Source organism: Natrix helvetica (genome assembly GCF_964273705.1).
Source record: "Natrix helvetica genome assembly, chromosome: 11".
Classification (NCBI taxonomy): domain Eukaryota; kingdom Metazoa; phylum Chordata; class Lepidosauria; order Squamata; family Natricidae; genus Natrix; species Natrix helvetica.
In genome coordinates this window covers 15,881,037-15,906,460 of record NC_138562.1, presented here as the reverse complement: position 1 = coordinate 15,906,460, position 25,424 = coordinate 15,881,037, and the positions used below count along the sequence as shown (strand labels likewise).

Here is a 25,424-nt window from a genome sequence, read left to right as displayed (position 1 = left end):
ACCTTCCACTTTCTCAAACTCTTTGGGCATTTTCAATCTCACACAGAGTACTTAGACTTACTCTTTACTAATTAAGAGATGGAGTTATTTATGGTTATAATAGCTGGGCAACATTGACATTTAGAGTCCAAATATGTTTCATTTGTGTTCGTGTGTGGGAATTTAGAGGTACTTCTTCTACTGCGTGACGAAGGTTATGTTCAAATTTAGGCCAATCACTGTCAGAAGTTATGAATATAAAATGAAGCAGAAATACCATAGAGATAAAGAGTTTCTCCCTCTTTCACACACACACAAACACACAAACACAGAAACCACAAACACAAGCACGGCTTTCTTTGATCTCTTGGGGAAAACCTAGGATAAAAATCTAACAAACGACAGTAAATAACATGAGAACAGATGGTATTTGAAGATTAATCAGCAGCTACATAAGAATATTCATTTCAGGGAATATTGTTGTCCTTGTTAGATATGCTGTTGTGCCTCCTGATAGCAATGCCAAGCCTGTGGACTAGACTCTCCATTTATGGCTTAAAATTGGCATGCAGGGGGAAAGTTCTCCCATTGGTCCATTTCCCAAAACTATACTCAGGTATTTATCTAATATTATTTAGCTTTGGAGTTAGACCCCAATATAATATTTGCTGAGAGCACCTAATGAGATATCAAACCACCCCATTCCTTAGACCAGGGGTGGAGAGGTGGTACTCAACTTGTTCGAACCAGTTCGCTCAAACCGGTAGCGGAAATCACGGGTGGGACTGCCCACCCGCCCCAGTTCTATGCTGTTCTATTTAGGCACGTTTTCGAGGCCGGGTGCATGGGCGAGCAAAGCGTATGTGTGGAAGGGGCGCGGGCACGACGAAGCAGTGGTAACAAAATGCAAAACATGGGCGTGGCCAAGGTGAACGTGGCCTGCTCAACATCACTCCCGTCGGGGGCGCCTTTGTTGGCCCGGGTGCTCTGGCAGAGAAAACGGGCTCCCGAGCTCCGTTTTCCGCTGGCAGAGGCACTGCGGGCTGGTCATTCGTGGTGTCCAGAGGGGCCCCCTGGGCCAGATCTAAGCACCCTCTGGGCCAGATACAGCCCCTGGGCCTTAAATTTGACACCTGTGACTTAGACCATCCTGCCTTTCTTTATATGAAAATCGCCAACTGAGGCATTGATTCAATAATAATAATCAGAACTCTGGCTGCAGGATCAACAATCTTGAGATAAGATTTAATGTGCTAATAGCACTTCACTGCTATGGCTGTAGGCTTACTTTGTTATATAACAGAAAATAATTTTCCTGTTAGCTTTTATCACAAAGGCAATAGAAAAGAGGAAAAGACACCCCACCCCCACCCACAAAAATTGATGTTTCTGGAATCTTCCTTCAGGCTGGAGAGAAACTGCCGTATTTAGAGCAAAGTGCAGTCATAACTGATATTCTAATCTGTCTTTCAAACGTAGAATCGGCCTCCTGCTTTGCGTGGTTTGTATAAATGTGTCTCCACGGAGCTAATGGACTTTGATAGGAAGAAGAATTAGCTTCTCTCGTTCTTCATCCCTTTTCCGTTTTTTAGATCCTCTGACTTTTGGGTGAAGTGGCAAAGCTAAAAAAACAGCTCAGTTAACCAGCGCTGACTTCGACGGCGGTCTTTGAGTGCTGGCCACTTTCATAGAACCGGTAGGAAAAGTGGAATCCTACCACTGATTGTATCATACCAAAGTCATTTTGTAATAGTTTGGGACTTAGCCTGCAACATAAATGCAGTTATGGTATGCAAACCATGGTTTATGGCACCGTGCAAAGCCAGTCTATGGATGCAAAGTCACCTATGCCTCATATATAACGTGTTAAGTTTTCAGCATGCTTAGCGGGAAAGATTGATGGGACTTACTCAAACTCCTCGGCTTGCAGACTTAATGACATTATCAGAGAAAGATCTTGTTCTCCATCCAACGCAGTGTATAAAGTGCTTAACCTGATTAAAATCAATGTCTGAAGGCCACTTAACAGGATTTCCACTACTGAGTGTTACCGTTTGCATGAGAGTTTGGTGCAGCCTACCTGCTAGTACAAACTTGGCAGGAGGCCAGACTGTTTGACAACTGATGTTGTTGCCCACTTAGAAGGAAGGTCTCTAAATTCTACACATGTGATCGCAAAATATTGCAGCTCCATTCCGTGATCTCTGCACGTCCTACCCTCATGTAGTTGATTGCAGGATAATGCGACTTTTGTTCGTGCTTTGAAATCAGAGGTGCCATTCAGCAGGTTCTGACCAGTTCTGGAGAACCGGTAGAGGAAATTTTGAGTAGTTTGGAGAACCGGTAAATGCCACCTCTGACTGGCCCCGACCCCATCTATTCTCTGCCTCCCGAGTCCCAGCTGATTGGGAGGAAATGGGGATCTTGCAGTAATCTTCCCCTGGAGTAAGTTGGGAATGCGGTTTTTACGGTATCCTTCCCCTGCCACACTCACTAAGCCACACCCACCAAGCTACAACAAGCCCACCAAGCCATGCCCACAGAACCGATAGTAAAAGAAAAGTTTAAATCCCACCAGTGTTTGAAATGTACAATCAAAAGCTTTGAAATGGTAACCAAAGTATGTAAAGTGTAGATTTGTAGCTCAAGAAATATTGTACACTATATCCCATGGTCATTGTTTTCGTTCCACACACACCCTCTCCCCACCGCTGTATACTGACTGAATAATTGCATGCATAAGAGCTAAGTTTGCTTCAATAACTCTAATGGTCCATCAAATCTAGTAGAACTGCTGTAATATTTTTGATGCAGGACTTGTTAATATTAAGCTGCTTATATTGTCAAACAATCCGGATATAACCAGCCATTTGAATTGTTCTTCCCTTGAATTAAAACTTGACTTTTTCCTTTCAGCCATCCTTATATTCTTTCGTGTTTACACTTTGCTGTTATGATCCTGCCGTAGAATGAATACCCGATACGTTACTTAGAGAATTCTACACGTTTTTGCATCTGGAAAAATTGAGTTAATGTTAGAAGTAAGTTAGAGACATGGGAGCTTTCCAACAAGAGGTCTGGTTCTCCCTCTTTCCCTATTCCACCCTAACACTGATATTATTTGCTGTTTCGGCAGCCCAACAAACATTTTGTATTGTTTACAAATATAGGAAATTTGTAGGAACTTGTGGATTTGCAATTCACCCTGTTGCATGCAATTGAGAACAAGGTAGTTGGCTAATATCCAAGAAAAAGTCCTTATTTGTGTTCCGTGGGGAAATCTTAGATTTTTTTTGACAATCTAAGATGTGGGAATTAATTTATTTTATTTAAAGGTAGCCCTCGACTTATGACCACAATTGATCCCAGGTTTTTTGTTGCTAAGTGATACATTTGTAGATTTTGCCCCGTTTTAGGACCTTTCTTGCCAGTGAATCTGACTTCCCCAGTGATTTTGCTTGTCAGAAGGCTGCAAAAGGTGATCCTAGCACACTACAACCGTCATAAATATGAGTCAGTTGCCAAGTCTTCTGAATTTTGATCAGGTGACCATGGGAAGGCTGCAACGATTGTAAAAAACACCCCTAAGTCACTTTTTTGTAACTTTGAATAGTCACTAGCTGAACTGTTGTAAGCCGAGATCTACCTGTATTTATTTCTCATATTTAGGTAATGCCCATCTCACTCACAGATACCGGAGCAAAGAAAATGAGCATTGGAATATGTCTATCTTGCTTTTATTTGAATTGAGACTGTTCTTTAGCCTTAAAAAAAAACCTGATTCCTTTTGAAACATTTAAAGAGATACTTTCTCGTTTTTGTATTTACATGGCAGCCCAAAACAGCTCCGAAAAGGACTTTTGGATCCATTACAAACGAACAGGTAATTACATACCTACACTCAGATATTCCCTCCTCCCTCCTTTTTTTGATTCTTTAAATATGGCCACATAACAGTTCTTTGAAAGGGACACTGGTCATTTATTTTTTCAAAATGCTAAAACGGGTGTTGAAACAGGACTGAAATGTTTCTATAAATTTGAAATTGTGAAGGTAAGTGCCTATTTTAATAAGTCATGTGTGTTATAATTTCTTCAAAGCATCTCCCTAGTAAATTAAGTTTTGGCTTCTGCATGACATCTAACGTTAGAGCTTTGTGATAGTTGCATGCACATCCCTAAATGTCACCTGACAGTTCATCGTTTGATGGCTGGAGTAGGTCCTCAGTAAAAATAATTACATTTTGGGGATGTGAACCATCTGTGATGCGGTACCTCCTTCATATCGACTGGTTGTTGCTTCCTGTCGCAGTCATCAAATTATCAATATATATTTTATTCTGAGCATGAAGATTGCCACGGATAAGCTGATGGTTGCCAAATCAAGTTTGTAGAATTTGTGTTTAGCGATATCCATTGCTGTCTTTTCACATCTTTGGTTATTCAGGCAGTACTTTTTCTTCTCCTTAAATGAAATCTAAATGAAATATCGGAACCCTCTTGTCTCTGATGAGGGAATTTCCTTTTGCCACCCTGCATCTAAAAGGAGGAAAAAGCACCACAACCCGCAGTTAAAATTATTTTTCTTGCTTTTTTCTATTCACCTGCTCTTTTGCATGCTTGCCGTTACACATTAACACACATTTACTGTCCAGTTCCTGTGTGTATATATGTATATGTGTATATGTGCATGTGTGTGTATATGTGTGTGTGTCTCTGTGTGTGTGCGTGTAAAGTAAAAATAGAGCTAATTACAGGGGGGAGGCGGGTAGATGGGCCTATCACATGCACAATGGCCAAATTGATTAATGATGTATAAAGGCAGATATCTCCTCAATGGTCGTTTTTACACTCTGATGAGGTTAACGAAAGTTGAATGGGTAATATATTTTAAATTCCAGAGATTGCAATGTCTGTTTCTTCTTTCATATGTATATGTATATGTATATGTATATGTATATGTATATGTATATGTATATGTATATGTATATGTACATGTACATGTACATGTATATGTATGTACAAGCAAAGTCAATGGGGAAGGCGGGTTCACTTAAAAACTCTATTACTAATTTAAGAATCGCAGTGATTGGCTCAACAGCCTTGGCAAGAAAAGTTGTAAAATAGTGCAAAACCTGCTTCGCAACAGAAATTTGGGGCTGAGTTTTGGTTGTCAATCAAGGACTACCTGTATATGTGTTGCCGTGCACTAATATAGGCACTTAAATAATTCCCCCCCTGTTTTAAAACTTATTTTCTCTCTCTCTCCTGCTTCCTCTACAAGTATTTTAAAATCTCAACAAGAGCAGGGGGGGGGGGAAGAGGAATTGCATCACAACTTTCCTGCCCTAGTCAAAGATAAAAAGTTTAAAGGTTTAAAAAAAAAAGGCAGCGCTGATCATCTGTGTTTGTTGAAAAAAACAAAATGGAGAGCCTCTGCCTGAATTTTTTTAAAAAAATATCTGGGCTGTAGCTGCAGCGCTAAAGACAGAACCATCAATGTGTGATTGTCAGATTGCGTACAAATAAAGGAGCGTATGGAAGCGATCCCTCCCACTCCTGCAAGGTTGCTTTTTTCTTTTCTTCCCGATTTCGCAAGCAAAAGGAAACAAAGCAAAACACCACCAGTCATAACTCAGGAGCTTTGCAAGCAAATAACAATAACAATTAAAAAACCCACACACCAAGAAAAAAAATGTGCCTACAATTCTCAAACTATTTTTGTTGTTGTTGTTAGTTGCAAAGTCATGTCCAACCCATCGCGACCAGTGGTGGGATTCAAATAATTTAACAACTGGTTCTCTGCCCTAATGACCCGCTGGGTAGGCGTGGCTCAGTGGTCATGTGAACATGTGGGCGTGGCCAACTCAATGTCACTCACATCAGTGGGTGCTTCGCCTTAGCTGTTACAATGGAATAAAGTTTAACCGGAGAGGCAATTTCTGTAAGCAGGGCAAGAAATATTAGGCTAGAAACAACACCCAAATGTTTCTTCCTGCCTTCCTTTACAGGATTAGCCCTGCAAAGTGGAAAAACAAAACAAAAGGAGATTTCTTCCAACAACCGGTTCTCCAAACTGCTTAGAAAGTTAACAACCAGTTCTCCCAAATAGGTGCGAACCGGCTGAATCCCACCAATGCCACAGCACGCAAAACCATGCCCCCCCCCATCCGTGGGAACAGCTTTCTCCACCGAATAGCTCCCTGGTGTTCAAAAGGTTGGGGCGGCCTCCGTTGTAGACTACAAAACCTTGGGCCTCTCTGGTCTGGATTTGCAAGGTTGTGTTTACACCAGGAAACGACAGCCAGGAAGAGCGAAGAAGGAATGAGATGCCCTTCGATCCTCCTTTCGCGTTTTCACCTCTGTCCTTGGTGTTTCTCCATTATCGCTCTCTCTCTCCTTTGTTTGTGGTGGCCGTGCTCCTTTTTGGTGCCTGTCAGCATCATTTTCCATCATTCACAGAGATGCTATTGATGAATACTAATCACCTCTTCCTCCTTAGGGGGAAAACCTTTTGCAAGGGTTTCTTTTTTCCCTTCTCTCCTTTCCTTTAAAAGGAAAACAAAAAATGAGGAGAGGGATTCAACCTTCCCAATTTGATACGTCCCATCGGGAAGTGAAAAACTTTATTTTCCCCTTTCATTCTACCCCAGGATTTGGCAATTGTAAACACTCAAAGCACCACAAAAGTCCTAACCGGAAGCCTCCCCCCCCCATTCAATTCTGGAGTCCGGTTTCCCCACCATAGAGTCTCCTCCTAGCACGGTGTCCTTTTTCCTCTACCTGTCCTAACCGAAAGCCCTATCCATTATGGAGCTTACTGGAAAACCCGCCTCTTGCCATAGAGTCTCCTCCTGGGTGCCCTGCTTCCCCTCCCCCAACCAGAGGCTCCTCTCAACATTGTGGTGCCGACTGGCGACAGGGAGTCCCAGCAGAGGGATGAAAGAGCCACACGGGACTCTAGAGCTGCAGGTTGCTGACCCCCTACCCAAACCTTATTCTTGTATACCACATGCAGCATTTATTTCTATTCCTAGGTATTGGTTTTCATATGACAAGGGCAGTCCCCATGTCATGACCCCAAGACCTACGTCTGGTTCCTTATCACTCCTCATACATTTATAATGATTGCGTTGTTTGTAATATCTGGAATGCTGATTTTTACCGCAGCCCTGAAAAGCATGCTGATAAGGAAAAAAAAACAACAACCCAGAAATGCTTAAGTGTCTTTATCTTGATTTCCTTGCAATTCAGTTGCAATTTTGGCCAATACAATACAATACAATAAAATACAATAGTAGAGTTGGAAGGGACCTTGGAGGTCTTCTAGTCCAACCCCCTGCCTAGGCAGGAAACCCTATACCGTTTCAGACAAATGGCTATCCAACATCTTCTTAAAGACTTCCAGTGTTGGGGCATTCACAACTTCTGGAGGCAAGCTGTTCCACTGATTAATTGTTCTAACTGTCAGGAAATTTCTCCTCAGTTCTAAGTCGCTTCTCTCCTTGATTAGTTTCCACCCATTGCTTCTTGTTCTACCCTCAGGTGCCTTGGGGGTAGAACAAGAAGCAATGGGTGGAAACTAATCAAGGAGAGAAGCAACTTAGAACTGAGGAGAAATTTCCTGACAGGAAATTTCCTGACAGGCCATTTCTGTTCCATACGAAAAGTTGCTGGCAATTTGTATGTTTTTTTTTTTAAAAAAAAAATAGGGCAACCCACGAATATGGCAAATATTTAATGACAAAGAATATTCAATGACTGGGGGAATCATGTACAGAAAATAGCTGGCAGTCAGATGTTAGATATGCAAAGCAGCTGTACTGTGTGACTGAGGACAGCTGTATTGCCTGGAGTCTCATATTCATCCATCCACAAGTTCTCCCAACTTAAAGAATATGTCACGTCATTAGGCATTTTTGGAGTGGGATGAGAGTTAGGGAACATTTAAAAAGTTGAAAAGTGCTGCAGAAGCTGCTCTGGGGGAGATGAGAACATTTCAAACTCTCATTACGAAGCTTAAGGACACGATTAAAACAGGTTCAAAAGATAAAACCTCCCTTAAGTCAAGCTTGACTCTCGGTGACCTTACGGATCTGACCTGGTTTTTTTTTCTTTCTTTCTTTCTTGGCAACGCTACAAAATTATTGCTTATGCTCTTCCCTCCTTGCTTGTCTAGCCTACAGCCTTGGTATCTTCTGGCAGGCAGTCATCCAAAAAGAGCTTGTGTCTGATTCTGCTTAGCTTCTTTTTAACGTCGGCCAAGTTTAGTTCGGTTTTGCCACTTTAGTTCAGCTTTGCCACGTGGTGGCTCAGTGACTATCAGAAAAGTCAGCAGTTCGGCGGTTCGAATCCCTAGCGCCACGTAATGGAGTGAGCTCCCATTTCATGTCCCAGCTTCTGCCAACCTAGCAGTTGGAAAGCATGTAAAAATGCAAGTAGAAAAATAGGGACCACCTTTGGTGGGAAGGTAACAGCATTCTGTGCACCTTCAGCATTTAGTCATGCCGGCCACATGACCATGGAGACGTCTTTGGACAACGCTGGCTCTTCAGCTTTGAAATGGAGATGAGCACCGCCCCCTAGGGTCAGGAACAATAGCACATTTGTGCAAGAGGAACCTTTACCTTATAACCAGCTGGGTTGCTAGAAGGCCATTTTGGGTGCATTGAGCCTTGGGCTAACATTTTGAAGCTTTTTATTGTACAGGGACAAAGATAAAGCTTTTAAATAAAAGGGGACTTCCATCCCAGAAAACCCTCATATATATGTGTGTGTGTGTGTGTGTGTGTGTGTGTGTGTGTGTGTGTATGTATGTATGTATGTATGTATGTATATATATTTGTGTTACAACCCCTGGTATGCCTATTTATCTATCAGTACAAGTACAACACACACACACACACACAGTACACACACACACACACACACAGAGGCAGACACTGTTTCAATGAAGTGGTCATTGTTCTCTGTTATCATATAATATTTCCATGGTTCTTGTTAAGTGCCACTATTTCTTCTTTATCAAAGATGGTAGTTAAATGTCCAATGTGTAAACAGGAAGAACCCATCACTAAAAAGAGATGTAGTTCATGCTTGGGATGACATGAGAGACATAACTTATGGTTAGTTGTGAACATGATTGATGGCAAACAGCTGTCTCGTTTAATGCTTTTCAACTTCCAACTACCACCAATGAAAGAAACAAAACCAAGGAAACAGCTGATTACTTTAATGTCAGTCCTGGGTTAGTGAGGGTAGTAATCCGGGTTTGTTGATGCAGGAAGTCTTTAAAAAGTCTACAACAGATGCTTGATAATAATAATAATAATAATAATAATAATAATAATAATAATAATAATAATAATAATAATAATAATAAATATTTATTTCTTAGCCGCACCCTCTCCCGAAGGACTCGGGGCGGCGTACAACGAAACATATGAAATAAATATGTGGACAAAACAAACATATAACAGAGACATATACCGAGACATACACAAGGAGGAGGTCGGCTGACAAATAAAACAATTAAAATACAGTATTTAAAAACCCCTAGATAATTAAATATAATTAAAATACCCAATAAAAACCCGTCAGGAGCGATATGGTTAAATCAAAGTTAAGCCAGGCCAGCTGCTTGGAATAGGTGGGTCTTAAGCTTAATACGAAAACATGTATCATGTTTTTATCTATCATTAGCCATCCAAAGTCACTGTACTGAGATGGGTAACTCCATAAATTTCAAAAAATAGTTTGTTGATAAGCCTATCAGGTAACGGGAAGGAAATAGTTGGCATGTAGGAAACCACAAGTTCTGCTTGTCATGTTGTCAACATATGTGCACCAATGAATGCAGATACGTGCGGTTTTGCATTTCCACCAAAAACTTCCATAAAAAGTCTGTCTAGATTGCTGTCTCCTTCCTACCCCCTCTTGAAGCATGTAGTTTAAAGCAGTGGTTCTCAACCTTCACCACATAGCTTTTGTGTCACCGACCATGGCTTCCGGCAACCAAAACTCAAGATTTAAATCGTAGCATTTTTTTCAGGCCTTCTCAGACCCCCTGTGATGACATCGTAGCTCCCTCAAGGGTCCATGGAGTACAGGTTGAGCACCACAGGTTTAACATCTTTCTGTACCTCATTTTCAGAATTGTCTATATTCAACAGACCAGGGGACCCCAATCTGTAGGCCTTGGCCCAATACTGGTCCATAGCAGAGGTGGTTTTCTGCCAGTTCACACCGTTTTGGCCAAGTAGGTAGTAACTCGGCCGGCCACATCCCTGAACTGGTTCTATCAATGTCACCATAGGCGTCGCATGCGGAGAAGCATTTTTTTTTACTTCTGTGCATGCATGTGTAGCACATCCCAGAGCAAACTGGCAGTAACAGAAGCCGCAACCCAACCCTGGTCCATAGCCTATTCGCAACCAGGCCGTGTGAGTGGCTGACTGGTGTGCATCTGTGCATGCACACAGTCCCACTCACATGTGCATCACGGGGACTCGTGGCCCCACTCACGTACATGTGCTCAAATACACACACATGTGCCTGCCCCTCCCACAAAGCCGTCCACTCTTTCCGTGTCCCTGCTCCGAGCCATCAACCCAGAAAGTTTGGGGAACTCTGCGGTAGACAATTGCCTCGTGGATATTTTTTTTTAAATCAAAAACACCCTATTAGTTATTATTAACATTTTTGTAAGCATGTTGGTTCTCAATTATCAACACTTCCTAAGCTTTTTGAAAATGCTATACGGTCATTTGGAAAAGTTACTGTCAGTCCATTAGATGGGAGAGATGATGGAGGGGGGATGTATGAACTTCCTGTTTCCCCTGACATTCCTTAAGAGGAATACTGCATTTTTCAGAGTATAAGATGTACCGGAGTATATGATGCACCAAGATTTTGAAGAGGCAATTTTTTTTGAAAAAGGTTTTGTACTATTCAGACCTCCCCAAAAATGGTCCGGTTTTTTGTGAAAATGGGCCCATTTTTTGTCAAAAAAGGGCATGCACAGTCTTTAGGAGGCTTGTAGAGTGCCCCGGGGGCTGGGGGGACAAAAATGAGCAAAAAACAGCCAATGCTTTGCTCATTTTTGCCCTTCCCGGCCCCCAGAAGCACTCTAGAAGCCTCCTAAAGGCTATGCACAGCCATTTTTGCAGAGGGGATGAGGTTTCAGGAGGCTAAAAATGCTGCATTCAGTGTATAAGACACAGCCAGATTTTCACCCTCTTTTTTTGGGGGGGGGGAGGAAGGTGTGTCTTATACTCCCAAAAATATGGTAATCACAGAACTTCAAGCCCATATATGACTCATGGATGAATACCAGTTTAAATAACTGATGCCAAATTATCCTTGGATATTTGGAAAGCTAGGGATATATTGAATTCAAATATCATAACTGCCTCTAATTACATTTGGGATCAATTCAGAGTCATAGTTTGCTAAGGAAGATGACCCATGGAATTAACATGGATTTGTTTCAAGTCTTTAGACTTTCATCTTCTTTGGCATTGCAACAAAGCATAAACAGATGTGGGGGAATTCAGGTTGATACATTTCAGAGAAAAAGCATACTGTATGCCAGGGTTTGTTGCATACCTTCAAATCCAGAAGCAGACACAGATAACTGATGCAGCAAGATTCATTAACTTCTTTATATGCATAAGTATAGATGAATAATTGTACAGTACCAACAGGTGGTTCTTTCAAGTAAACACAAGGCAGGAGAGTTACAGGCAAGCACAAGCAGTTAGCTTCATTTCAGAAGACAAGCTAGTTTACTTCTCAGAGCAGAGCTTACTGCAGCTAAGCCACGCCCAGACTTCTTACTTAAGTTTCTGTTTCAATTCTCTGCACAGACTCAGATCTGTTTAAGCTTCAATTGGCTGGCTTAGTTGCTATGCCTATTCCATGGCTGACCTTGTTCCCATGTCTCTCCCAGCCATGAATATTTTAAAATTGCATATGTAACAGATTCCCACAGTAATATATTCCCTTCTCTCTTTCTGTGACTTCTAGGGTCAAAATGTATTTGGACTTGATATAATTGAAACACCCGAAGGAGACAAGTGGCCCCAGTTGATAGTGCAACAAATTCTTGATAGGGAGCAGAAGGACACCTATGTGATGAAGATTAAAGTGGAGGATGGTGGAAACCCTCCGAGATCCAGCACGGCCATTCTCCAAGTCACCGTCACTGATGTGAATGACAACCGTCCGGTCTTCAAGGAGAATGACATTGAAGTCAGCGTTCCTGAAAATGCACCTGTGGGCACTTCCGTTTCTCAACTTCATGCCACCGATGCCGACTTGGGATCCAACGCCCAGATTCACTTTTATTTTAGCAGCCAAATCTCCAGCTTAGCCAAAAGGTTGTTTGCCATTGATAACATCACTGGTCTTATCACAGTCAAGGAGCCCTTGGACAGGGAGGAATCCCCAGTACACAAATTAACAGTTTTGGCAAGCGATGGCAGTTCCACACCCTCCAGAGCTATCGTAACAGTGAATGTCACAGACATCAACGATAACATTCCCTCCATAGACACGAGGTACATTATCAATCCAGTCAACGGGACTGTCTTACTATCAGAGAAAGCACCGCTCAATACTAAGATTGCCCTGATAACCGTGATGGATAAGGATGCTGATCTTAATGGCAAAGTGACTTGCTTCACAGACCACGATGTCCCCTTCAGGTTAAAGCCGGTGTTTGATAATCAGTTTCTCCTTGAAACAGCTACTTTCTTAGACTATGAGGCCACCAGAGAATATGCCATCAAAATAGTGGCCTCGGATTCAGGAAAGCCACCCTTGAACCAATCTGCGATGCTACTGATCAAAATCAAAGATGAAAACGACAATACCCCGGTGTTCACGCAACCCGTGATCGGGCTCTCCATTCCTGAGAATAACGCTCCTGGGACCCAGCTGACCAAGATAAGCGCTACCGATGCTGACAGCGGCCGCAATGCTGAAATCAGCTACATGCTGGCATTGGATGCTCCCCCTATTTTCAACCTGGATCGCCGTACGGGCATTCTGACAGCCGTGAGGAAGCTGGACAGAGAAAAACAAGATCGCTACTCATTCACAGTGCTGGCGAAAGATAATGGCATGCCCCCTTTGCAAACCAATGCCACCGTGACTGTTTCTGTCTTGGACCAAAACGACAACAGCCCTGCTTTCACACACAACGAGTACAACTTCTACGTGCCAGAAAATCTACCCATGTATGGCACAGTTGGACTGATCACTGTGACAGATGCGGACTCTGGAGAAAATGCAATAGTGACTTTGTCTATATTAAATGGCAAAGATAATTTCATTATCGATCCTTTCACTGGGGTCATAAGGCCGAATATTACTTTTGACAGGGAGCAGCAAGGATCTTATACTTTTCAGGTGAAAGCGGTGGACGGGGGCAGGCTACCACGCACCTCCACAGCTAAAGTGACTATCAATGTTGTCGATGTGAACGACAACAGGCCTGTTTTCGTCACTCCTTCCACCAACTACTCCTACGACTTGGTTCCGATGTCTGCCGGTCCTGGCTCCGTAGTGACAAAAGTGTTTGCCGTGGACAACGATACTGGGATGAATGCCGAGCTGCGTTATAGCATTATTGGTGGGAATTCGCGAGGGTTGTTTATGATCGATAAATTAACGGGCAATGTCACTTTGAAGGAGAAAGTCATCTCAGCAGATCATGGATTGCACAGACTGGTAATCAAAGTCAACGATTTAGGGCAGCCTGAATCTTTATACACCATAGTACTAGTGCATTTATTTGTGAATGAAACAGTCACCAATGGATCCTACGTCCAAGAGTTGGTGCGCCGAAACATGGAAACACCGGTTGGCCAAAACGTCGGGGATGGAGACATTACCCCACAAACCAATGACTACGTCAAAATCATCATTGCCATTATTGCAGGCACCATGACGGTGATACTGGTCATTTTTGTGACCGCTCTGGTACGTTGTCGCCAAACTCCTAGGCACAAAGTGGTCCAGAAAAGCAAGCAGAGCGGCGAGTGGGTTTCCCCAAATCAAGAAAACCGTCAGATCAAGAAGAAGAAGAAAAAGAAGAAGCGGTCTCCCAAAAGCCTTCTTCTAAACTTTGTGACCATTGAAGAATCTAAGCCTGATGATCCTGGCCACGAACACATCAATGGGACCTTAGACATTCCTGTAGAGCTAGAAGAACAGACTATGGGAAAATATAACTGGGCCACGACACCAACCACTTTTAAACCTGACAGCCCAGATTTAGCAAAGCACTACAAGTCTGCCACTCCGCAGCCCACGTTTCAGATTAAACCTGAGACTCCAGTACCACCGAAGAAACACCATGTCATACAGGAACTGCCTCTGGATAACACATTTGTGGTGGGTTGTGATTCCCTCTCCAAGTGTTCTTCCAGTAGCTCGGACCCATACAGTGTCTCTGAATGCAGCTGTCAAGGAGGGTTCAAGGCTCCTGGCTCTGTCCACACCAGACAGGTAAGAACAACTTTTGCTTTACATCTTTTTCTTTGCTTTGTCACCCTCCCTCCTTTCTGATTTAGTTTCTTCCTTGTGTTAAACTCTGCCCTTAGAATGTAGATAAATGATAGATGATGATCGATAGATAGATAGATAGATAGATAGATAGATAGATAGATAGATGGATGGATGGATGGATGGATGGATGGATGGATGGATGGATGGATGGATGGATGGATAGATGATAGGATAGAGAGAGGGGGAAAGAGAAAAATGGGTGAGATGTAGGTAAACAGAGAGAGAGAGAGATAAGAGAGAGAAAGAGGGATATAGATAGATAGATAGATGATAGATAGATAGATGATAGATAGATAGATGATAGATAGATAGATAGATAGATAGATAGATAGATAGATAGATAGATAGATAGATAGATAGATGATAGACAGACAGGCAGGCAGGCAGGCAGACAGATACCCACCCATCTTTCCACGAAAATAAGACAGGGTCTTATTTTCTTTTGACCCCCGAAATAAGCACTTGGCCTTATTTTTGGGGAGGTCTTATTATTTTTGAGGTGCAGGAGGCGGCGAGCGTGGTCACTTCATGGCTGCTGCTGTGTTGCAATATTTTTGGGGAGGGCTTGTTTTAGTGCATGCGCTCAAAAGTCCAATTAGACTTAATATCCGGGGAGGTCTTATTTTCAGGGAAACAGGATAGATAGGTAGATAGATAGATAGATAGATAGATAGATAGATAGATAGATAGATAGACAGACAGACAGACAGACAGACAGACAGACAGACAGACAGACAGACAGACAGACAACTGAGAAGTAAACAGTTTGTGATTCATCAGTACTAAAAGGGGAAAAAATGTAGTGACTTTTAGCTACAAGTAAAAAGTGATTGCTGAATGTGCGTGTTAGGGGGTAGCTCTTGTCTGCAGATGGCAGTGTATCACTTCTTCCTTTGCATGCATAAGAGCAGATCTGCAAAACAAAAGAGAGGTTACAGTTTAGTCCAGCTAGCAAGGTATGCTTGGGAATCGAAGAAATCCAGACCGGGTGGAACTCATGAAAGCTCTTCAGGATCTCCTAAATTGTTCTTAAGGCTAATGGAGTCTGGAATTGGCAATTCATTTCATTGACTTGGATCAGTTCCTCCCAGGTTTCTCAGAAGCGGTTCCAATTTTATTGCCCCTTCCTTGCATTAGGAGCGGAGTGTCATTTTCAAGAATAGATATTTACGCTGCTGTCTAGAACCCTAAAAACTAGGTGCCTGACACAATCAATGGAAGAAAACAACCCTAAAATTAATCTTGAGTGGGGTAATCACAAATCCAGCTTTTGGAAATGAGCACAACTGTCCATTCCTACTTTTGTCTATGAATGGGTTAAAATTACAGCTCTGATATGCAAGCTAGGATAAGGAAGATGTTTGTTACTTGGTAAAGATAATGCATTTTGGTAAAGAGAATGCAATAGAAGTACAGTTCTAAATTGTCATTGTAGAAACTGAGTTAAAAACATTCAGATATGAACTCACATCATTGCAGGGAGATTGTCACTATTAAAAGAGCCAGAATCTCATTTTTACGAGGTGTAAATCTGTCGCTGGAGATTGGAACTTGGTCATTCATGGGATGAGGAGTTTCTTACCTAAAACTGCTCCAGCTAGGAATTAAGTTTTTTAAAAAATTTGCTTACCTTTTTGGTTGCTATCCAAAGTACCAAATGTTGAAGGAAGTTACAACGATGGTCTTCTGATCTTTTAGAATAGGAGGACTGTACTTTTACACAACTAGTTATAATCTCAGGACCCAAGTAATGTTACAAAAGGAGTCAGTTTGTATTTGTAATGCAAATGGCCACAAACCAGCATTCTAATTGCATGGCTAAAATTTGCCTTATGCTATAGAGTAGGCATCAACGTTTAAGATGTTTCCTATAATTTGGCAGCCAGGAAAATCCTAGTCCTGTAGCTTTTACCCTGTTTCCCTGAAAATAAGACCTCCCTGGATAATAAGCCCAATTGGGATTTTGAGCGCATGCACTAAAATAAGCGCTCCGTGAAAATAAGCCCTGCTTGAAAATATTGCAATGCAGTAGCAGCCATGAGGTGACCACGCTCGCTGCCTCCTGCACCTCAAGAATAATAAGACCTCCCCAAAAATAAGGCCAAGTGCTTATTTCGGGGGTCAAAAGAAAATATAGCCCTGTCTTATTTTTGGGAAAACACAGTATATAGTTGTGTTGTCCATTCTAGTTCTTGGTAGCAAAAATATACCCTATAAACTCCCTCTGCTTTTTTTTTTTAAACTCTGCTTCTCTTACACATATTTTTCATCATTCTTGACTGTTGCATTTCCCAGTAAAGTTACAACAATTGAACCAGGAACCTTTATGTTGATTCCATTGTTTTTCTTTCTATCCTTTCTCTGCGCGCAATCCCCTATTTCCCCAGGCTTTATGTCTCAATAGAAGTAGTCTAAAAAATTCTCCAGAGGTTGAAGCGCTGTCATGTTGGTGGTAATAACTTCACTTATAAAGACACACATTCTTTCTAGGTTCCTTGGCTTTAGAGAAGTTCAATAAAACCAAAGGCTCAGGGAAGAGATCCCTTCGGGAAGGGGGGTATTTTATAATGATGTGAAAATTGTATTTACCAAACTTTGAACCTACTGTACTTTATACAGCAGAGTGTAATGCAATAGACTGACTTATGATAAGGAAAGTAGATCTCTGGGGAAGTATATTGGAGATGTGGTTTGTTAGGAAAAGTAATTTATTTTGCTGGTCATTGCTTTTCCCAATGAATTCTGGGAATGTGAACTATTCAGTAGAATATGCAGCAAGTACAATATTTTCAAAACATCCTAGGAGGAGAAGTAATGGGTGTTGAAGTTTGTGGTATATCTAATATCCTGCTAAGGCAGTTTCTGTGAATAATTGTTCTGTTGAATGGAAACTTCTGAATCCTCCATGAACGTTCAATGCTATCTTTTAGCAATAGGAGCACAACTGCTTTCCTCTCTACTTGCTCAATTGATTTGCTATTTATTTGATAACAAATAGTAACTGTGTTACTATTATTATTGCTTATTATTATTGCTTACTATTATTATTGCTCATTAAAGATTATTGCTGCATTTCCTCCCCCCCCCTCCCCACCGTTTTCATTTGTTTTGATTTTAAGCACACCACAACCAGTTGTATTTTCATGCATAGTTGATGAGGTTCTTCAATAGATCTCATTTTGCGAGTGAGACAGAAAAAGCAAAAACATAATCTTGCATAGCACTAAAACTTTGAGGGATTTAGGGGGGTGTTTTGGAAGAATATTGATAGATACCAAACTATCACCAACTTCTAATTTATTCTGGACAATATTTAGATTTAGGAGGTGCCCCAGGGGTGAGGTTCTGACAGGTTCTGGAAAACCAGTAGCAGAAATTTTGAGTAGTTTGGAGAACTAGCATATACCACCTCTGGCTGGCTCCAGAGTGAGGGGGGAATGGGGATTTTGCAGCATCCTTCTCTGGAGTGGGGAGGGAATGGATATTTTGTGGTATCCTATCCCTGCCACGTCCACCAAGCCACACCCGCAGAACCAGTAGTAAAAAAAAATTGAATTTCACCACTGAGGTGCCCCCACCCCCCAAAAGAATTTCAGACCATGAAATAAGAGAATGCACAGTGTGCTAATTCAGCTAAATGAAGTGAGGAAAATAGGGCAGGATTTGAGATTGTCAACCAATCCCTGACCATCGACAATGAGCGATTTGTGTTCATGGCATTGGTAATTGCCCGAGGCAGATAGCTCACTTTACCTAACTGTAGGACCAGATCTCTTGGCAGCTGATATTCCATAAGCCAATATTTAAAATGGTGAGGGGAGATGGGTTGGTTAAGGCCAAGGCTATTCTCATGCTCTTTCTCTGTTTGCCAGCTCTGAACGTCTTCGCATCAACTGTTAAGTACCGAAGTCGTATACACAATGATGTTAAGCCAGCAAACATGGAAATATGGGCAGAGCACGAGAAAAGCCCTTTGTCTTCCCTCCCTGATTGCTGAAGAATTTTATCGTCTGATCTCCAGAGGGTTTTCGAAGTGGCGTTGAACTGTTCAAGATGCCCTGCTCAAAGGTATTCAGGGCCAGGACACTTAACAATTGGAAGGAATGCAAAGAAAAAGAAAGGGTGAAAAAAAAAAGACCAAGAGACTGCAGGACATTGTTCCAAAATGTTGTTTTTACGCTGAAAGAAAAGGGAGGGTGGGGGGGAGGGAAGTGATACTGACCACTACTCCATGTGAATGGTAGTGAAGTATGAGATACGCCTTTCATTCTCTTCGGTTGCTTCCAGCCGCATTTTCTTTAATTGATCCATTCCCTTTAATTTATTTACGTTCACGATATCTGCGATCCGTTCCTCCCATTCCTTATTCACATTGAAGAGAGAGAGGGAGAGGGAGAGGGAGAGGGAGAGGGAGAGGGAGAGAGAGAGAGAGAGAGAGAGAGAGAGAGAGAGAGAGAGAGAGAGAGAGAGAGAGAGAGAGAGAGAAGGAGCAATAACAAGTTATGCATATACACTTGAAACAGACAGTGGTCCAATTCTTTATACTCCCCGCCTTTCTCTATAAAACGGATGGCTTTGTGTGCTTCACACCGGGGTGGAGAAAAAAGCTTATTTATTTTTGGAATATTTTGTAGGAAGACAAAATGGTCGCTGTTCTGAGTAGCCAAATCCGGGGTGGTTGGATTGTTCTTTTGCTTTGATTTACAAACTTTAGTCCACGTGAGTTCATTTCAATACTGGTGATCTTCTTGGCATGATGAGAGAGCACTTTCTCACCTATTCCACACATTTTGTATGAGAGGGAAAATAGACATTTCCAATTATAAGTTTCCAGTTAAAAGTTAATACAAGCCAAACTTTCAAGAAGAGAAATTTACAATGTCGTCCACCTCCACCCCCAATCAGGAAGAGTCTGGTAGCACCTTTGAATAGGTTTATAAATAAGGCATAGCCCTGGAGAGTATATCGATGCTTATGATCTGTCATAAACACATTGGAGACCTTGATATGATTCATGGCCTGGAGCTGTGTTGGGTGTCAGGAAATTAATTGGCCTGTTGATTTTGTCTGTCTCGGTTTAAGAGTCAGTTTACCATCCTTCTGAGGTGGGTAAAATGGGGACCCAGATTGTTGGGGGCAATAGGCTGACTCTGTAAACCGCTTAGAGAGGGCTGTAAAAGCACTGTGAAGCGGTATATAAGTCTAAGTGCTGTTGCTATTGTCCTTCCTTCCTTCCCTTCTTTTCTCCCTCCCTCCTCATGGTTAGAATGCAGTAGAGCAGGCTAACTCTGCCCACTGCCAGGAATTCGATCCTGACCAGCTCAAGGTCGACCCAACCTTCCATCCTCCTGAGGTGGGTAAAATGTGGACCCAGATTGTTAGGGGAAGTATGCTGACTCTGAAAACCGCTTAGAGAGGGCTTTAAAGCACTGCGAAGCAGTATATATGTCTAAGTGCTATCACTATTTATCCTCAGTTAACTTTTTTTTTAAAAAAAATATCTTTGCTAATTTTTTTTAAAAAAAGATTTAATGCATTGTTAACTCCTTTGAGTTACATTCAAAAGATGGACAGAGGTAGACTTCAATATAATAAATAAATGAATAAATAAAAGTAAATAAATAAATAAGCTTTTGTGAGCTGCTGCTCTCATCATGTGAAGCTCCTCTGAAGGTACCATCCAATTCCTTCTGATTTTTGGATAAAAATGGACACTGTTCCTCCTACAAGCACAGAAAAGATAAGATGTGGGATATATAAATATATATAATACTCGCTCTTAATGCGACGTACGGCTGTTAACAACGGAGGAAGAATGACTGTGAGAATTGCAAAATTACAATATTTCTGCCTAATGTTAAAATGGCTCCTATCTCAGTGAATTTTGAAGAAAACAATCCTATTTAATCTGTCCTTGGCATAAGATGCAAGAATTTCATTCTTTGTTGGTGTGTATCATATATTGAAAATGTACACTGCTATGGCTGGTGCAGTTGTGTTACTATGTTTCCTTGTCCCATCTTTCAGGCAATAAGAAATAGAATACTGTATACTTTATCTAACAAATCTTGCCTTTCTTATACAATTTAACACCCGGGAGAAACAAACCTTCTGCTTAAACAGAACTGATATTCTTCCTGTAGGATTTATTGGACAGAAATTCCACAAACTTTTTCTTGTTTTCCTTTAAAACTAAAAGGAAAACTTTCCTTTTCCTTAAAGAGGAAAAAGGCACATAAGGCTATTTTTATTTAAATCAACAACAACAAAACTATTACAGCTAGTCCTCAACTTATGACCACAGTTGAGCCCAAAATTGATGTTGCTAAGTGGACTTTGCCCCGTTTTACGAGTTTACTTGCCATATTTGTGTTCAGCGAATTACTGCAGTTGTAACTAAATCCGGTTTGACTTTGCTTGTCAAGTATATCGTAAACTAGACTATTGAATTCTTCTGATGGGAAATGGTTACTTCACTCTCTGGTTTGTAAACTATAATCGATTATAGTTTGCAAATGAGATCATAGGATGGACTGTGTCCATCATAAACGTAAGTCGAGGACTACCTGTGTTCTAGGGATGCTATTGGAAAAAAAATGATTACATGGGGAAAAAGAGGACTACGCCCCTAACTGAATTCTTTGTATTTGACTGCCACAAAAGGAAGCCTGTTTTGCACATTTTGTTACTGTATGTGCACCAGGAAAGCAGAAATAAATACACACACGCACACACACACACCACACCACACCACACCACACAAACACAGACAGAGTTTTTATTACATGTATTCTCCATGTCTTCGTCTGGAGTTGTTAGAAACTTCATGGAAGCTTCAGACAGTGCAATGTTTAGTGAAGGCTAACTACTCTGCCGAATCCCTTTTCTTTTCCAACCCACACTGTTAAGAGTGCCTATCTTAAGCTTAATGCAGTCTATGTAGAGATGCTTCCTCAAGATCAGTTCTTCCTTAAAAAGAAAAAGGGAAAAAAATCAGCTGGAAGTCCATGATGAGCATAAGAGCTTCATATGCCCACTGGAATTCAGTACACCAGTGGTTCTCAACCTTGGTCCCAGGATCTCCAGCAGGGGACGTGATGTCATCCCAGGGGTTTTGCAAAGGCTTGAAGAAGTCTTATGATTTAAATTGGAGGGGGGGCATGTCCATGTCCATGGTCTGTGGCCACAAAAGGTATTTAAAGGGGGTGATCTACGGGAAAGAAAAGGTTGAGAATCACTTCAGTACACAGTTTTCAAGGAGGATCGTGAGCTTTGGTATGTCTGAATTAAAAAAAAAAAAAACTTGCACGCAATAGCCTTTATATTTAATTGAAAACTCAATATCTAATGTAACCACACTTTAAAGCCGATTTGCTGTACTCCACTTCCTCTCCTGTCCAACAGTATATTGTAAACTAGACTTTAGTGCAAATTCCCACCCAATATTGACTATTGAATTCTTCTGATGAAAAATGGTTACTCTGGCTCTCTGGTTTGTAAACTATAATAAATTATACAAAGGATACATATATATTGTCATTTATCATATTGTGCAACATATATTTAGAGGGGGCTATTGCGGGGGAGGGAAAGAAGCAGGTAGGTTATTTAACCCGTTACGAGGAATCACATCTCTTCGGTTTCACTAGGAGTGATTTTCTCTGTAATTACCGTTTATGTCTTCGTACTGAACATAGGATCCTAACTGGAAGAAACATCTGGTTGCAAGTACACACCATTTCACATACATACAGAAGAAAGAAACAACAGTTTTCTCTCTCTCCTAATTCAATGTAGATATTTTGTTCTGAGATTAGATGTTCAATACAATGATGATGTTTGAAACACCTTTGCCCAGCCTGCATGTCCTCCAGATGTGAGCATTTCAACTCCTAGAATTTTCAGCCATGCCCAGTTGATCTCCGCACATCTGGATAATGCCCAGATTGGACCAGGTTCCAAGAGAGGCAGACAAATGTGTCATTCTTTGGAGTGATCACATGTTTTTAAGCACCAAGGAGTTCCGTACTATTTTCAAATCTGTTAGTAACGTATTGTTTTCGCCAATGTTCTGCATGAAAATTGATGCACATTTTATTTCCAAAGTATTCTGTTGCAAAGCCTTTCCCCACATGTACACAGTTTTCTTTAATTCACACCTGCAGTTTTTTTCCCCCCTTAACATGCACATTTTTTGTATGATGATTTTTAACTGTAGAACCGCAACACGAAATTAGTGTGAAAACTGAAGGATAATTATCTTACATTATTGCTTTGGAATGTGTAAATGAGCTGAGCTTATATTAAAAATGTAAAGTAAATGAAATTCATCCCCGTGAGGATCAGGTGATGGGAAGCAGTCCAGATGGGCAAGACAACAGAATATAGTACATGCTTAAAACTTTAATTTAATTACTATGATTTTAGGAAGTGGGTAGAAAGAATAAGAAGGGCAACTGGTAGGGAGCGAGAAGCACCCTCCCAATGAAGGAGAGCTATAGGGTGGGAAGTAAGTGCTTTGACTCAACTACCATTCATTTGGACTGTTGAAGTAGGTACACTGCACAGTGTATGAATGTAGGTACATTGTAAAGTGCTGTCAGGCATGAAGAGTTCAAGTTAAGTAAAGGTTGTGTCCAGCTCTAGAGGGAGGTGCTCATTTCTGTTTCCTAGCTGAGAAAGTCAGCATTCTCTGAAGATGCTTCTGTGGTCATGTGACCACCATAACTATACATCTGAAGCACACGGAATGCTGTTCCCTTCCCACTAAAGTGGTACCTATGTATCTATTCACATTTGCAAGCTTTTGAACTACTATGTGGGCAGGAGCTGGAGCAAGTAACGAGAGCTCATCCCATCACATGGCCGTTGGGTCTCAAACCTGGGCTATTGGCTTTCCAGTTGACTAGCTCAGCATCCTTAATCATTGATCCACCGTGCCCCCCTCAAATTAACTACCTTGTTGCAATTCTGTCTATAATACATGAATTCCAGTTCACACATATGCACAGACCATCCTATTCTATGCATTTGATATCTTTGGTCTAAGGGAAAACTTTGCTTTAGTCTCTATCATGTTACCTTGTGTCATTTTAGCACATTTTTTTTCCAGTCTTCGAAAATGATTGCTTCTCTCTTCTAGGATATTATCAGTCTTCTTGTCCTTGGAAAAATAACACATTCTTTTGTTCTACATCTTTGTACAATATGTTCATGCAAAAGTTGAAAACCAGGCCGTGACCCTTATATTGTGGTACCCTAAGCAGTTCAAACCACAGTTTGATTCAGACTGATATTTGTAGCAAAGCCCAATAGCCTATTTCACAAGTTATGTTGGGTTTTTAAAATGAAGAAAATAAAATAAAATAAAATAAAAAACATCCAGGATTTGTATTATGTGTCAGCTGAGCCTATGTTTCATATCACTTCAAGCAGCTAATGCTTCTTGGTGATCCAGGTGATGGACCTATGTATTCTACCTGGCTTTGAAGAAGATTGAGTTCAAAAAAGCTATCTTTCCAGCATTCGGCGTGGCTTGGTATTAAATCTGTGCCTTTCCTTGTTGACTTGAGGATGAGAATATCACTAGAAATTTAGCTATTGGTTCTGGAACTTAAGCAGTAGTTTGGAGAAGCGGACAATATATAAATCTGTTGCTAAACATGCATCCTGTCTGAAATAAATAAAAAGTTGAATAGATGTGTATCATTTTTTAAAAAGAAGTAAGGGCGTTTGCAGTGATAGACAGACTAGAAGACTGTATCTAATATTTTTCACCATATATATCCCTATATATCATCTGTCAATTGTTAGGTGAAGAGACACACCTTAAGTATATGACATTTTTGTCATATTTACTGACTTGGTTCTAATCAGTTGGTCTTCCCAAGACGACTTATCAAAGCAGCAACTATTCTCTTGTACTAAAGCACAGTTCACTGAGGCAGTGAAGAAGATGCACAGAGGTCAAGAGGAATATAGATTACTTTCTTTCTTTCTTTTTTGGCTCATGTAACTATCAGTCAGAGCATGTGGCATCGTGGCATCCCACAAAGTGCTTGCTTCCTAAATCTTTTTTGTACTGTTGTGAATCACAAAGAAAATCAACATTTTTTTCCTTCCTTTGCGTAAGCTTTGGATTGGATAGGCCTAAAAATATTTTGAGGGAACTTTTGAGGGGATAGGGGAGGGCGGATTTTTTTAAAAATGCTTACTGAATTGCTTTGTTAGCTTGGGGAGTTAAGACTGAGATTTCCTGATAGTTAGAACAATGGATCAGTAGAACAACTTGCCCCCTTTAAAGCTGTGGGTGCTCTAACATTGGAGATTTTAAAGAAGACATTGGACAGCCACTTGTCTAAAATGGTATATAGGGCTTCCTGCTTGAGCAGGGGGTTGGACTAGAAGACCTCCAAGGTCCCTTCCAACTCTGTGATACTTTTTCTAGTATTGGCAAATCTTTCCTGGTATTAGTTCTTCACCATTAGGTATTAAACCCACAGGGACTGAGTGCCATGATCAAACATGGCATCAGTGAGTCACTTAGCAGCCAGAAATGGAGTAATATTCCACACTTCGATGTCTTCGGAACTTTGTAGGTGGTTCAATGTCTGTCTATTGATTGTCTGTCTATTCAATACCCCTAGATGGGAGCAGGAGGGCATATAGATCATAGACAGCTGGACTTCATGAGGTGTTTCCTCTTCTGGAGGCACCTTGTGCCATATCTCTAAGATGTCTCACACCAAATGTGGCATTATGCCTTGACTTTTTTAATTGAGATGGGACCCATTTTCCCCAGTAGGCAAGTCTAGCTGTCCAAACTGTAATTTCTGTCAATACACAGTGCAGGAGATGGAGAAACTCTCCCTG

The 25,424-nt window shown here is 41.2% G+C and overlaps 1 protein-coding gene across 1 annotated transcript in view; it reads left to right on the top strand.

Moving 5' to 3' along the window:
* The window catches only part of PCDH11X (protocadherin 11 X-linked), a gene marked incomplete at its 5' end in the record, with an annotated part of 388,530 nt that overhangs the window by 39,862 nt on the left and 323,244 nt on the right, over positions 1–25,424 (top strand). Inside the window, one exon of the mRNA XM_081963961.1 lies at positions 12,006–14,492. Coding sequence (XP_081820087.1) covers positions 12,006–14,492 — 2,487 coding nt within the window. The remainder of the gene's footprint in view (positions 1–12,005; positions 14,493–25,424) is intronic.